This window comes from Sphaerodactylus townsendi, linkage group LG13, assembly GCF_021028975.2.
Source record: "Sphaerodactylus townsendi isolate TG3544 linkage group LG13, MPM_Stown_v2.3, whole genome shotgun sequence".
Lineage (NCBI taxonomy): Eukaryota > Metazoa > Chordata > Lepidosauria > Squamata > Sphaerodactylidae > Sphaerodactylus > Sphaerodactylus townsendi.
The window spans coordinates 48874861-48890284 of record NC_059437.1 but is presented as its reverse complement, the minus strand read 5'-3'; the positions used below and the strand labels follow the sequence as shown (position 1 = coordinate 48890284).

At 41.9% G+C, this 15424-nt stretch overlaps 1 protein-coding gene across 5 annotated transcripts in view; it reads left to right on the top strand.

The window, feature by feature from the left end:
- Positions 1 to 15424, top strand: part of LOC125443139 (splicing factor SWAP) — a 113236-nt gene that overhangs the window by 73116 nt on the left and 24696 nt on the right. For all 5 annotated transcript variants that reach the window (XM_048515076.1, XM_048515078.1, XM_048515075.1 and 2 more), the window contains one exon: positions 9440 to 9711. In XM_048515076.1, coding sequence (XP_048371033.1) covers positions 9440 to 9711 — 272 coding nt within the window. The remainder of the gene's footprint in view (positions 1 to 9439; positions 9712 to 15424) is intronic.

The following is a 15424-nucleotide window of genomic DNA, read 5'->3' as shown; positions in this document are numbered from 1 at the left end:
CCAGATATGAGAATGCATGGGACAGTACAAGATACAGGGCATCACATCTTCTGTCTGATCTACACCACAATCACATATACGTTGATCTTTTGGGCTCTTGTTGAGGAATCAGACCCAGTTGTCCAGATTACAGCCCACAGTGTGAAGGGATGGGCTAAAGCAGGGGTCTGCAACCTGCGGCTCTCCTGATGTTCATGGACTACAATTCCCATCAGCCCCTGCCACCATGGCCAATTGGGCTAATGGTGGCTGATGGGAATTGTAGTCCATGAACATCTGGAGAGCCGCAGGTTGCAGACCCCTGGGCTAAAGAAAGGTTGGGAGTTTGATGGGACTCCCTGAGTGGTCCCTTGTGAAGGGCCAGTGGATAGTCTTGCTGCTGCCCAAAGGTACCTTTCTCTTGCAAGGTGTGTTTTTCTGTAACTTTTTTTAGCTTCGTAGGGCATTGCTGTGTTGGGAGTTGATCATGGCTTGACGTGGAAGGGTGGGTGGGCGTGAGAGCTCCAATTAGGTGAACTTCAGACCCTTTTCTTCCCAACAGGTGTTCACCTCTTCGTACTAGCAATCGCGGAGTCACTGTTTAACATCTCAGCTGCCGTGGATCGTACGTCGTCAACTTTTCCCCAGCCTTTTCTAGCACAGTAATGGCCTGTCATAATAAACTTGATTTGCTGTGGGTTTATAAATGTTGTTAAGCACTTATCCAGCTTTGCGTCACCAGGCTTTAGCTGGTACTTCTCATTCGCATACATCAAGCAGGTATGTCAATAACTAGGACCCGGTAAATGGCTTCTACCCATAATAGGAATTGAAGCAGAGCCTGTGTTCCTCATGAAGGAAAAATAATTGATATTCAGAGGAGGAGGATTGATTAAATATATGCCTCTCTTGAGAGCTTGAAAAAAAAGGTCTATTCCAAGACTTTCTGTTCACATGCAGCTTAGAACACATTTGCTCAAGGGTCTTTGAGGTTAAAGTTTGGAACTTTCCAAAAGGGATTAGAGAATTGAATAATAGTTCTTCTTGATTTTATCCTATCTCTTGTGTGAGCTTTTCATTAACCTCTCTAAGACAACCTTGTGTTCATCTCACTACCTGGTTTCCTTATTGCTTTGCCAATATCTGTGCAGCTTCCTCATCTTCGTCCCCTCCCACGCCGTCTTTTCTCTGTGTCGTTGTCAACACAAACTTTATATCCCAGTTCACTTGTGGACTCCGTTTCCGGGTTTTTAGTGTTGCCATGATATCGTGAGAAGAGTTTTGAAATACGATCTCAGAGAGCCAGATTTTAATCCCCACTCGGCCATGGAAGCTTGCTGGGTAATCTAGGGCAAGACACTCTCCGCCTGTCTTACTTCACAGGGGTGTTGTGAGAATAAAAGAGGAAGAGAGGACAGGATATAAGCTGCTTTGGTCCCATTGGGGAGAAAGGTGGAGTATAAAGATTGTAAAATAATATGTGTACTTAAAGAGAGCCAGTGTGGTGTAGTGGTTAAGAGCAGGCGGATTCTAATCTGGAGAACCGGGTTTGATTCCCCACTCCTCCACCTGAGCGGCAGAGGCTTATCTGGTGAACCAGATGTGTTTCCTACATTCCTGCTGGGTGACCTTGGGCTAGTCACAGTTCTTTGGAACACTCTCAGTCCCACCTACCTCACAAGGTGTCTGTTGTGGGGAGAGGAAGGGAAAGGAGCTTGTAGGCCACCTTGAGTCTCCTTACAGGAGAGAAAGGTAAGGTTTAAAGCCAAACTCTTCTTCTTTTGGTGTATAAAGGGGATGTTGTGGGCTTTCTAGGCTGTGTGTCTGTGGTCTGGTTGTTTTTGCTTCTAACATTTCACCCACATCTCTGGTTGTCATTGTCAGAGGCATGTCACCGTAAGAAGCGCTTCTCGAAACACACCTTACCATGGCATGCCTCTGAAGATACCAGCCATAGATGTGGACAAAACTTGAGGAGCAAAAACAGCCAGACCACGGCCACACAGTCTGGAAAATCCTCAGCACTCAGTTGATTCTGGCAGTGAAAGCCTTCAACAATACAAAATACTTTCCCTAATTTCACCAAAAGCCAGTTCTACACAAGTGCATAAATCTCAGTGCACAAACTAGAAGCCCGCTTTCCAACAAACATTTTTGAAAGCAGACTTCAAATTGAACGGCAGGCCAGCACTCAGGTGACCCCAAGGGAATATTTTTTAGTGTGGAAGCACACGATTTCGGCCAAACAACTCTGGACCACATTTTTAACTTTCCGTGAGACAGGGTCTAACACCTTTATGTGAAACAGAGCACAGCTGTACTGTGAAAAAAAAATGATTTTCTTTCTATTAGAACTCTTCTTCCACTCCATGTAGCTTTTGCTCATTGCCTTGCCCTTAGCTTTATACTTCCTTGGGACTCCGGATCACCAGATGTTTCAAAGGAATATATTTCATAGCTTTGTGGGAACATTCAGGTGAACACTTGCTATCAGGTTTTGCTGCACTCAGATGCTGCTTAGAGAAGAGCCGGCATTGTTTGCTTTTGAACTGTGCTTGAATATTTTTGTGCCTTCAAACGAAATATTGATTCCCCTGACACGGCTGATAAAAATGTTTTGTTTGTGTGCTCCACTTTCTGGCATTTTGAAGACTTCTTGCTCAAGACTGTTTTCGCTGCAGTTGCATTTTTGTCAGTAGGCCGTTCCAACATCATATTGCAGCGAGAGACAATATTTTTATGCCAGACGCTAAAACCACCTGCGAGAAGCCACAGGAATGATTTTGAACTCTTATTTCCAAGCAATTAATGGACAGTCTAATCCAGGGGTAGGGAACCTGCGGCTCTCCAGATGTTCAGGAACTACCATTCCCATCAGCCCCTACCAGCATGGCCAATTGGCCATACTGACAGAGGTTGATGGGAATTTTAGTTCCTGAACATCTGGAGAGCCGCAGGTTCCCTACCCCTGGTCTAATCTGTCTTCTTGAAAAGAATGATTTCTCAAAACGTATTTCTCTCATCGTCTAATGAAGGAGCAGTCTTCAGGCATTTCATGCTGATGCCTCACCTTTGCCGGTCCCTTTTCTTTTATCCTAAATTTAAAATTACAGAAGTGATAAGTGCTGTGCTCAGGATACACCTTAGGTCATGACCTTGCACCTTAGGTCATGACCTGCATAGAAGAAGAAAAAGAGTTTGCCTTTATACCCCACCTTTTTCTCCTGTAAGGAGACTCAAGGTAGCTTACAAACTCCTTTCCCTTCCTTTCCCCACAACGGACATCTTGTGAGATAGGTGGGACTAAGAGAGTTCAAAGAGAACTGTGACTGTCCCAAGGTCACCCAGCAGGAATGTAGGAGTGCAGAAACACGTCTGGTTCACCAGATAAGCCTCTGCCACTCAGGTGGAGGAGTGGGGAATCAAACCCAGTTCTCCAGATTAGAATCCACCTGCTTTTAACCACTAAACCATGCCAGCTCTCAATGGCATGTTTGAAAGCACACTGGCATAGAATAGTAGATAACTGTTCAAACGTTTCAACCAATTGTGGTAGTCCTTAACTCCAAGCAAAACATCTGGCTTTTAGGTGTACCGTGCTTCCTCACTGACTATTTTTTTCCAAGTATTCCTATCTTTGTGTACCACTTTTTAAATTTGGAACCTTCATGTGCATTTGCAACTTCTTGCTTTGTTCTGCTTGATGAAAGTACAAGAGCCACGTTTTCAACCGTGTCGCTTGTAAAGCCTTGAAGAGATTTTATGTTGTTATTAATGTGTTTCTTTCCTGCTTTTATCCATCACATACGTCCTTAATAGGTTGTAAATCCACAAAACATAGACAGTGTCAACAAAGGAATTAAATAAAACACGGTAAAGCTGTTGTGCGATAAAGCCTCTTGCTGCCCTGAAGGCCGTATGAAGAAGTACAGAATAATTAGTTGCAGAAAAAGTTGCAGAAAAAGAAAAACAGCCAAGTAGCTTTATAAAAACAAATTCTTCAGTAAATCAGAGCAGCACCCCAAGAAGTGTGCCCTTACTGTTAGTGAATATTGCAAAGTATTGCAAAATACTGCCAAGATATGATTCATTGTGTCAGCCGGCATGGCATAGAGAAAGCCAGTGTGCTGTTGTGGTTAAGAGCAGTTGACTGGAGAACTGGGTATGATTCCCTGCTCCTCCATAGGACTGGCAGACTGTTATCTGGTGAATTGGATTTATTTCCCCAGTCCTACACATGAAGCCTGCTGGGTGACCTTGGGCCAGTCACAGTTCCATCAGAACTCTCTCAGCCCAACCTGCCTCCCCAGGTATCTGTTGTGGAGTTTGTAAGACCCTTTGAGTCTCCTTACAAGATATAAATCCAAATTCTTCTTCTTCAAATGTGCAAATGAAACAGCTACATATATGGAAATATGGATATCATTAAAAAAAACCAAAATTGTACTGCTTACATTTACTGGAAAAATTCAAACAGGTTTCAGGAATAGGTTTCCCTGTTGGATCGATCTCTGCTTCATTGTGGGGTGATTTTCATATGTACTGACCGCGTACGACAGCATTTTTCTCAGATAATTGAGGAGGCAGAAGGCTCCACTCCCAGTTAATATTTCTTCATTAGTAGTCTTAAGCCCCTTCCGCACACGCAAAATAATGCGTTTTCAAACCACTTTCACAACTGTTTGCAAGTGAGTTTTGCTATTCCGCACAGCTTCAAAGAGCACTGAAAGCAGTTTGAAAGTGCATTATTTTGCATGTGCAGAATGAGCCTTAGATTTTTTCTTGTTCTTTTTTTGGGGGGGTGGGGATAAAGGTGCCATATATCTTTTCACTTTTAAAAGTCTTGCACTTAAGTAGACTTAAGCCCAGATCCCTCTCTGATCTCGTAACTTCCACATAAACAAAGCCTGATGTCTGCACTATGATCTGACACTCAAATGATTACAAGGTCATTGTACTCAGATTCCGACTTTCTCGGGCTGATGCTTGCCATCTTAGCCTGCTACAAGCCTGTTCAAGCACAGCTGATCTTTCAAAGATGGGAAGCTCCTGGTGCCTCCATCTTTAATTTCCACTGGTTTTTATCCTTTCTGTCCCAATGTGCGATTCTGCCGCCTACACTTAAGCAAATGCTTTGACATTTTAATAAGAGCTCCTCTGCTCCCCTTCCAGACCTCACAGCACTGAAAACCTCCTTTGATTTTGTTCTGGCTTTTCTTGCAATTTCGCTGTGAAACATCAGAAAGCACCATTCAAAATAAGGGTCAGTTCTTCTGTTCCCTTCATACATGGAATGCCTCTACCACTTTATCTTGCTCCCCACTTCTTCTGCCTTTAAATTTTGCAGTAGGTCATCTGTTCAGGGCTGCTCGTCCAAGTTTTTCTTCCTTATTTCCAAATTATAATTTTTTTGCAGAAAACTTATTTTGCAATAATGAAAGAATCTCTTAGGAATTGCTAATATTGCACTGCAGTTCACCCAGATCTGAGTCACTAAAATCCTGGTCAGATCTTGTGTTTTTACTCTTCAGACGATGCTTGCTCACACCGTTAAAAGTGCACGTGTCCTTTTCTTGACACATCCGTACACGTCACGTTGATAACTCAGAGCCATCTTGGTTTATTTTTAAATCGCTGCCGTGCTTTTGTTATAAGCATAACATTAGAGACTGTCCTTTGAAACCTTTAATACTGGGAAGTGCATGTGAAGGTGCCATTAAATATACATAAGCAATGTTGTTTTGTGTGCATTTTGTGATTCAGCCCCTTCTTTGCAATCAGAGCTTTCACCTTTTGCTGCTTTAATGTGGTGCTGCGAGTTCCTTAAAAGGCCACTGAAGTCAGTTATGCTCCATGAATCTAGCAGCTACTTGTAGATCAAGGATGCCATTTTATTGATTCTGGCCAAGGAAAGTCGTGGATCTAGGTGGGGGTTTGCTTAGCCTGAAATAGTTCCAGATAGGGCACAGCTAACGTTTCCTATCTGTTCTGCTGTGCTGATGTTGATAACCGAAGGACTTTTCAGATCAGAAGAGCTTGTCAGTTCCGGCTTGTCGCAGAAATGTTTGCATGGATCTTGATATTAACGTTACTATAAGGCATTTGTTTATTTGGGTTGGAAAAAGGATTGCCTTTAGTTGTATTTCTGTATATAAAAGCCAGTTCTCAGTGCTTTCACATGACCAAGAGGCAGAGCCCAGGATTTTGTAAAGCCCTCTTGGCAGAGTTGCTGGCGTGAAAGTTATCCGCACTACTGACGGTGCTGCATAATTTCTAAACACCCTAACGGTTGCCCTTGTGTGATTCAGCAGCCTTTTATTTCTTGCTTCGTGTCTTAGTCTTTCCGTGTTTTAGATCCACAGGCTAATTAGATCGCCCTGCCTCTGGTTCCCTGTCATCACCTGCTCTGTGTGGTGTGGTGTGGTAGAGTGAAGTTTCCTTTTCTGTGTTAGCTCACTGGAGAAGTGGCTTAAAATGTTGGAAATGAAATCAGTGTTGTATAAACAGGCTGATTCTGCATGGACCAAAAACAGTGGTGTGAAAACGGTGTGAAAACAGTATAAACCCTTTTACACCATTTTAAGCCCTTTTACACCATTTTCACACCATTTTCACACTGCTGTTTTTGGCCCATGCAGAATCAGCCAGTGTGCCTATCATCTGTCATCCAGTGACACCAGTGCTTAAAATCTGCTTTGCTATCTGTGCTTGCCAGATGTATAGAAAAGATGTACAGAAACCCTGCCGCATCCAGATAGCAGCATCTCTCCCACCAACTCCACCCTAACTTGCCTTTTAAAAAAAATTAAGATGCAGATTATTGTTCTTGGATGCTTTTATTATTTTTATTATTTTAGTATTTTTTTTAAAAAAAATGTACCTTGCTCATCCCCAAAGGGCTCAGGGCAGCTATGCAACAATCTAGAATACAATATGGTTCAAGTAAGCAATAAATATTTAAAATACAGCAGTCCAGCATTCATACACAAGATGGCAACTTAAACCCCACAATCCCCCTGGAGACCAGTGATAATATATGTCAGCCTGGCTGGCCTCTAGAAAATGCCCGGTGGAAAAGCTCCGTTTTGCAGGCCCTGCCGAAATAATCCAGATCCCACAGGGCCCTGATCGTGCTCGGGAGTTCATTCCACCAGGTAGGGACTAGGACCAAAAAGGCCCTGGCCCTTGTCGAGACCAGCCAGCCAGACATCCTTCGGGCCAGGGATTACCAGCAGGTTCTCGTCCGAGGAGCGAAGGGACCTGATTCGGCAGTATGGGGATCACAGCATAAATTGGTCTAGGCTTGTGCCTAGCAGATATAATATGGTTCTCAACTGTATTTTTCTAAGCAACCTGGAGCTCACCATTGATATCTGGAAATCACATTGCTGGATTTGTTTATTTTATTTAATATATATTGCCCATCTTTCCTGTAGCCCAAGTCAGCCTACAAAATTCCAATTCAGCTGCCTCCCACTTTAAAAGGCATTATGCCTCTACCACATCAAAAGCTCTAGAAAAAGAAAATAATAGCTTTGCAGCACCTCCTAAGCACCTCTACCGCGATGGTGCCGTTTCAAATCCACAGGCAGGCATTTTGATCCTTTTGATGCGTTGGTCCTAGGTCATGGAAGGCTTAAAAAGGTTATAATTCAGGAGATCTGTAATGTGCTGTGTAACATAATAGCAGTCCAAATGTTTTGGGGGGAGAAAACAAAGTAAAATCGAATGAGGGTTATGTGATGTTTGAGACACTGTATATAGAGGGGTCAAGCTAAAAATCGTTCGTGTGGATGAGGCAAGGACATCAGATGCATGAGCATAAACAACTCCTCCAAAGAGTGATAACATTTACTGTCGATAATAACAACCAGATGTGTATAAAGCGCTATCAAATCACCATGGCAACTCCATAGAGTTTTCACTTCATGAGACAAACAGGTGGTTTAATGTGGCCCGTCTCTGCCTAGCGATCTTGGTCTTCCTCAGTAGTCTCCCATCCAAGTACTAACCAGAGACTACCCTGCTTAGCTTCCAAGATCCTTCAAGATATGGCTAGCCTGGGCTATCCAAGTCAAGGGTCCACACAGAGATACCTGTGGTGAAATGGGCCCCAAACGCTCCTTGTTCCTGCTGCAGGGATTGTTCCATTTACTTGGCTGGCACAGACCAAGATCCCAGACCCTAATGAGAAGATCGCCATCTTAGAGTCATTTGGACGCAGTCATGCTTCTCCTCGCCTTTCTTTGGTACCTCGATAAAAGTGGGCCTTTTAAAAAAATTCTTAGAATGAAGCACTTGTTTAAGGGAAACAGGCCTCTTGCATTCCAAATGTGTATGATTGTTGTTTGTACCAGTGCGGCTTTTTCCACTTGGTTGGTTTTTGTGGTGCCCTTAATCAAAGCAGTACCATGCCTAAGTAATCTTATTGCATTCTCTGTACACCAAATGACAACATGTATACACATCATCTTTCCAACAGGCCTCTGTCAGTGGTATCTTGATGATCTTCAGCGATGTAGTGAAACAGGGCAAACTTTTTAATATTAATATTTTCATCGGCACCACTGTCTCCCCCTCCCCAAGCAAACTGAATATTTAAAAATATACCAGATTTTACTATGCCCCAAGCTCCATTTTATGCCTCTGCATCCCATTGGTTTATGAATGCCGCTGACTGAAAAGCTTGGGAAAATTGGACATGTTCTTCTGAAGATAAAAACCTAGTAAGCTGCAGTGGCTACTGAATATTTAAGCAGACGGCTTGCGAACATCATAAAGCAATCCACTGTCTTGCTGGATATGAGAAGTTGTCTCATCACAGCCAGCATGTAAAGCAGAGATAATTCTTTTTCTTCAGGTCAGCTGTTGCTTGGAGCTAAAAATTAGCCACGCTGTCCAGACTTACAGATGGCTTCTGCAGGCAAATGGTTTTATTAGAAAATTACTATTAGAAATTAGGACTCTCTTGCTGATATTTCTGTTTATTAATTGCATCTATCAGAAAAAATTGTCGTGATTCTAACTGCTGTTGGATGTATAGGGGAAAAAAACTTTCCATCGGGCGAGTATAAAAAAAACTCAGTTTTCCTAGAGTTATCGAGTGAAGCTAAGCAAGAGGTGAGTTCAAATCTGCACACTGCAGTGATGCTCACTGGTGACCTTGGACGAATCAATTTCTTTCAACCTATCTCACCGGTATAGTGATTAAGAGAAGACCATGTTTGCTGTCCTAAGCTTCCTGGGGGGGGGGGGGGATCAGGAGAAAAATGTACAAGATAAAGAACAGGGCGTTGATGTTCCCATTTTATAGATGGGAAACAATCTGCAGTTAACTTGCCAAATCTATGCAGCGAGTCCATGAAGGCTGCTGAGGTTTTAACCTGTACTTCCAGGATAGGATTTAAACACACTCGGTACCCATAACTGTAATGATAACCTGTGACCATTTAACTTCCAGACTGTCAATAGCATGCCTTGTGCTCTGTTGACCAACGTGAGGACATTGCCAGCCTTGGAAATGAAAGTATCGGAAAGGCCTTCAAGCAAAAGCAGAGAGCTTCCAAGAGAGGAAGAAAAGGAGAAGAAGAGAAAGAAGCACAAAAAAAGATCCCGGTCGAGATCCCGGTCACCCGCTTCCAAGTATCATTCCTCCTCGAAGTCCAGGTCTAGGTCACATTTGAAAGCCAAGCACTCGCTTCCTACTGCATACAGAACTGTCCGGCATTCCAGGTGAGTTCAGTACTGAACTAAAACTATCCTTAGAAGCTCTTCTGTGTTCCTTCTTTTTTTCCATTTATCTGGTTTGCATTTCAGGACCACAGAACATGTCTGATAAAACAGTAACGTTTGAAAGAAATGCACGACATTTGTCTTGCTTAACTCTCTTCACAGGGTCTCATACAGACCCACAAATTCCTTGCACTGCGTCAGGAGCTGATCATGACATTTGACAAATACTACCAAGGCTAGGGAGATGATATCAGCCTGCAGAGATTGTATCAGCACTGCAGTAGTACAGTTTTCTCCCTAAAATATACAGTGTAATATTAAACATTAAGTCTGTTCAAAACATATTTCTTTGATTCTGTGGAGGTGCTGTCAGAATACTTCCAGAATACCTTGTGGAAATATCTTCCAGCTTCACAGCTCAAGACGTGGCTGCCAAGGCAGGCTTGGTGTCAAGTTGTTCAAAGCTGTCTCAGCATCTCTTCCTGGTTCCTGATTAGCCTGTGCATTACAGTTCCATTAAGGGCCCCAGCGCATCAAACGTTGCAACTTTTCGAGATTTCCAGGGAAAATCTGAATAAAAGTTCCTGTGAATTTCTCCAGGGGCTTTTCCTCACTGGGGATGTTTGAAGTGGAACGCTGGGTGAGAAGGAATATTTCGCATCCTCTCACCTCTCCAGGGGGACAATTTTGACAGGTGATCCTTTCCAGACTCCTTCCAGGAATCTGCAGGCTCTGAAACCAACAAGGACTGTGAAGGAAAGGCAGCCTTTAGAAGCCTATAAGATAGACCTTCCCCTTTTTATCTTCCTTCTCTTTTCCTTCTTTATTATATGGACTTCACATAGGCTTTTTTAATAGGGCTGCCTTTTTTAATAGCACGACTAAGAAATTAAGTTGGTAGTCAGTTGGCTCAACTGTCTAAATTACCTGTTTTATGAAAAATCTTGAGTTTTCAATCTATACATTTTGGTTTAATCATTGTTATGTGAGCGATAGATGATAAAATTGGTGCTTTTAGATATTTCTGAATGTGTGTGAGAATTTAGTTTTTAAAATAGTATATGGCAGCGGTGGCGAACCTATGGCAGGGGTGCCAGAGGTGGCACTCAGAGCCCTTTCTGTGGGCACACGTGCACATAGTTCATCATGTGGGGGGGTGGAAAATCACCCCCCACACACACACACACACACACACATCTAGGCTAGTCTGGGCACAATCCTTTACCTGGGAGTAAGCTCGGTTGCTGGCAATGGGGCTTGCTTCTGAGTAAACCCTCCTAGGGTCGTGATTCACCCATTCGAAACGTTGCACGGTTGCTTCACCAAGCTTACTCCTGAGTAACGTGCGCCTTAGAGCCAACCGTTTTTTTCTAAACTAAAACCTCAGTATTCAGGTTAAATTGCCGTGTTGGCACTTTGCGATAAATAAGTGGGTTTTGGGTTGCAATTTGGGCACTCGGTCTCGAAAAGGTTCGCCATCACTGGTATATGGCAAGATTGTATAAAATATGTAAGCAAAGAAGAAAGACTACATGGCATTGGGGGTACACCAAGAAAATAAGAAGAGAAGGGGCAGGGATAAACTGGATGTTTTAGAGGTAACGGACAAGCTTTCGGAAACTTTGAAATAGCAAAGCCAGCAACCAAAGTAAACAATCAGAAGAAAGAACTCAAGAAAAAAATTAGACAAGTGGAAGAGAACACACATGAAAGGATAAAAAAGAGGTTCAAGGCATGAGACAGGCAATATCAACAACAGTAATTGAAATTTTAAAAATACACCAGAAATCAGAAGAATCAAAAAAAGACAGAAAGGAATTGAGCTGCACTTGTATGCTTTTCAACCAAAAGAACTAAGTAGAATTGTAACGTCACTACATGCTGGACTGGTTTGCTCCACTTGGGTCCTAGTTCCTACCTAACAGAACTAAGTAGGCACTAGGATAGGCTGACCAGACGTCCCGCTTTTGGCGGGACAGTCCTGCCTTGAAACAACTTGTCCCATGTCCTGCAGGTTTTTTCAAATGTCCTGGGTTTTGGAAGGCTGTCGCACTGCCTTCTGGGGCGCAAGGCAGTGCGGCAGCCTCCCGCGCAGCCGCAGGAGCGCACGGGCTTCTGGGGCACTGCCGTTTCCCGCCCTGTGACAGGGCGGGAAACAGGAGCGCCCCAGAAGGCCGTGCGCTCCTGCGGCTGCGTGCGCATGGGCGCGGCCGCCCGCTCGCCTGTCCCAGTTTGCGAAGGTGACCATCTGGTCACCTTACGCTAGGACCAAGCAGAGCATTCTGAAACAAAGACTGTCCAGCACGTGGTGGATGAAGTTATCATTCTACTTAGTTCGTTTGGTTGAAAAGGGTATATATGGAAAAGACCTTTGGATGGAAAAGATGGAAAAAAGGATTAAGACTTTGGAGGTGCAGTGCAGAAGCAATAATATGCAATGTAGGGGAGTTCCAGATGATCTTAGTAGGACAAATTTAGAAGGCAATTTTTGCAAGTTGTTACAAGACTACCTGAAGATCCAGGGAGACTTTCCAGATATTGACCAGCTGTTTGGAATAAATTAGATTTTCAAGAAGAGATAATCTTTGGAGACATGAATGCGGTAATGAATTTTTAAAAGTCCAAAAGAACAGTGGAGGAAAACTTTCTAAAAACGTTCATAATGACATGGAAATGTTACAGTTGAAGATACAATTGAGAGCCAGTGTGGTGTAATGGTTAAGAGCAGTTGACTCTAATCTGGAGAACTGGGGTTGATTCCTCTCGCCTCCACGTGAGTGGCTGTCTCTTATCTGGTGAACTGGATTTGTTTCCCCAGTCCTACACATGAATCCTGCTGGGTGACCTTGGTCTAGTCACAGTTCTTCAGAACTCTCTCAACCCCACCTTCATGAGGTGTCTGTTGTCAGGAGAGGAAGAGAGGAGTTTGTAAACCACTTTAAGACTCCTTACAGGAGAGAAAGGCGGCATATAAATCCAAACTGCTTCTGCAGAAGTATCAGAGAGTGTTTGCTGGACATCAAAAACCTTAGTTATCTGTCTAGAGGATGCAAAGATACAAGGCATTTGCATTTTACAATCCATTAGCAGTAACTTGGCAAGAAAACAGAGATAAAAGAGGAAGATGGAGATTTAATTACAATCTTCTATTACAAGAAGACAAAGGAAAAATGTAGAAAAGGTACAGAAGAAGAAGGGAGGTTAATAGCTTAACTAAGAAAGAGAGAGACGCAAACCAAAAAAACAAACAATTAGATCTGCATCAAACTGAGGAGAGACTGAAGAAATTAACATTTTTGAGGCAGAAGCATTTTGAACATGCAAAGGTACCTGGCACATCATTTAAGAGAAGGCAGTGGAAGAAGAATAGTAACAGGGGTGAAGCAAGGAGATCAAATTAATGTAGAAAAAGAGATACAGGAACAGTTGGCTCTCTTTTTAGAATTACACAAAAAGGAATCAGCAACAAAAGAAGGAATATATATAAATGGAATACATACTGAGAAGTTCATATCTGGATGCAGGGATATATTGAATCAAACCATTACGATTCAAGAATTATCACAAACTATACAGAAATTTGTTCTTGGAAAAAATATAATACTGCCACTGCAAAAATAAGCTTACATAAAAATAAGCTTACATAAAGTTGATAAATAACGAAGGCAGTGATCCGCTACTACAGTCTGACAGAGCCATCTCATTACTGAACGTGGACTATAAAACTTTTACCTTTGATGTCAGGAAAACTAAGGAAATGTTTAACAAAATTAATTTATACAGATCAGACGGACTTTGTACCAAAGAAATTAATGAAAAGCAATGTATTAATGCAATAGAATTTGTTAGGAAAAAAGGAGAGGCAGTATTTATGTCCTTGATGCAAAAAAAGGCATTTGGCAATATAACTTGGCCTTTTTAAAATTGAAAACACTTAGAAGTTTAAATTGCAACTCAAGATTAATAAACTGGATGCAGAATATTTATACAAACAATCAGGCAAAGATTTTAATAAATGGAGTGTCAAATTAAAAAAAGAAAGGCCAAGACTGTCCATTGTCACCACTTCTATTTGTACTTGTGCTGGAAGTGTTGGCTACTAAGATCAAGCAAAACTAGATGAAATGATTGAAAATGAATGGAGAAGAGTTTAGAATGAAACATTATGCGGATGATGCGGTGCTGGCAAACCCCCACCTGTTGATGCAGTCCATAATTATATCAGATCTATGCAATAGTGGCAAAATTGTCAAACTATATGCATAAAAAGCCAATCAGAGAATTTCAAGACATATTACTTATATTTTACATAAAAAATGGAAAGCAGAGGATGAGGTTGTTGAAATGATATATTAGAATTATTACTAATCCTCTTGATATGTTGTATTGAAAAGGTGTTAAGGAGGGGAGAAAGAAGCATTTAAATATATTCTGAATGCATGATGATATGTGAAATTTTTCAATATTTGGGAAGTTTAGAAATTTATAACAGTAATTAGCACTTTTAAGTTTTTTTATGTCCATTCTATTTCATTAGAATTTGTCTTATAATACTCTCTATCATTATTATTGTGTTTATCAAGTATTGTATATAGCTTATGATGATTTAACACTCATTTTATTGCTATTTAGTGCTCATCATTGTTGCTTTCATCTTTTATTGTTTACTGTTCACTATATCATTGTCTATTATTATTATGTCCATACTTTTTCTTTTTTCTTTTGATGTAACTGTAATTGATGCTGTGTATGGGTTTTACTCTCTTTTTCCTGTTCTGTTCATTTTTTTTTTAATGATTTTTTAGAATTTCAAATTATCTCTTGGGTAAATTTCCAAACATGGAAGATGCGTTATAATTCTGCCAAGCCTAGCATCATACAGATTCCATCTTTGGGCAGAGCTGTTATCTTGAATATGACTTCTGTCTTGCAGGACAGCTAAGTTGATAAGCAATTGGCAGAAAAATTAAGAACTCTGCCTTGACTTTGTTTAAGCAGCTGTTAGGATTTGTTTGCCTTCCGGAAGAAAAAGAGTTGGTTTTTATACCCAACTGTTCTGTATCTCAAGGAGTCTCAAAGCGGCTTGCAATCACAATCCCTTCCTCTCCCCACAATAGGCACCTTGTGAGGTTGGTAGGACTGAGAGAGTTCAGAGAGAACTGTGACTAGCCCAAGGTCACCCAGCAGGCTTCATGTGGAGGGGTGGGGAAGTAAACCTGGTTCTCCAAATTAGAACCCGCCACTCTTAACACTGGCTCTCAGCCGCCACACTGGAATACTTAGCTGTTTATACTGCATATGGTTTTATCAAAATGTTGCAAGTAGCTCTGAGCCTGCTTTGGCAGAGAGAATGGGTTATAAATCTAAAAAATAAATAATATGTTGAATAGATGTTTGAAAAGGCAGCAGATCCACTGAAAGCATTGTTGGGATAAATGCCACACTTGTAGTGGCTCACCTGCAAATGTTGCCTAGAGTTTCAGATCAGAAAGAAACTACAGTGTGTGAATGTACGGCTGCTGGAACAAAGGGAATCCCTTAAGGATTCCATTTTAAGCACCTGGCAAAACCTGGTATGTTCCTGTTCATCACATTGAGTCTTGACTAATATTTGGACCCTAAATTATCCCCTGGAATCAACTTATTTTTAATTGTACGTATTAACGTGAATAGAGGTACAGGTCTTTTGACAGCGCCTTAAACTGCTGGTATT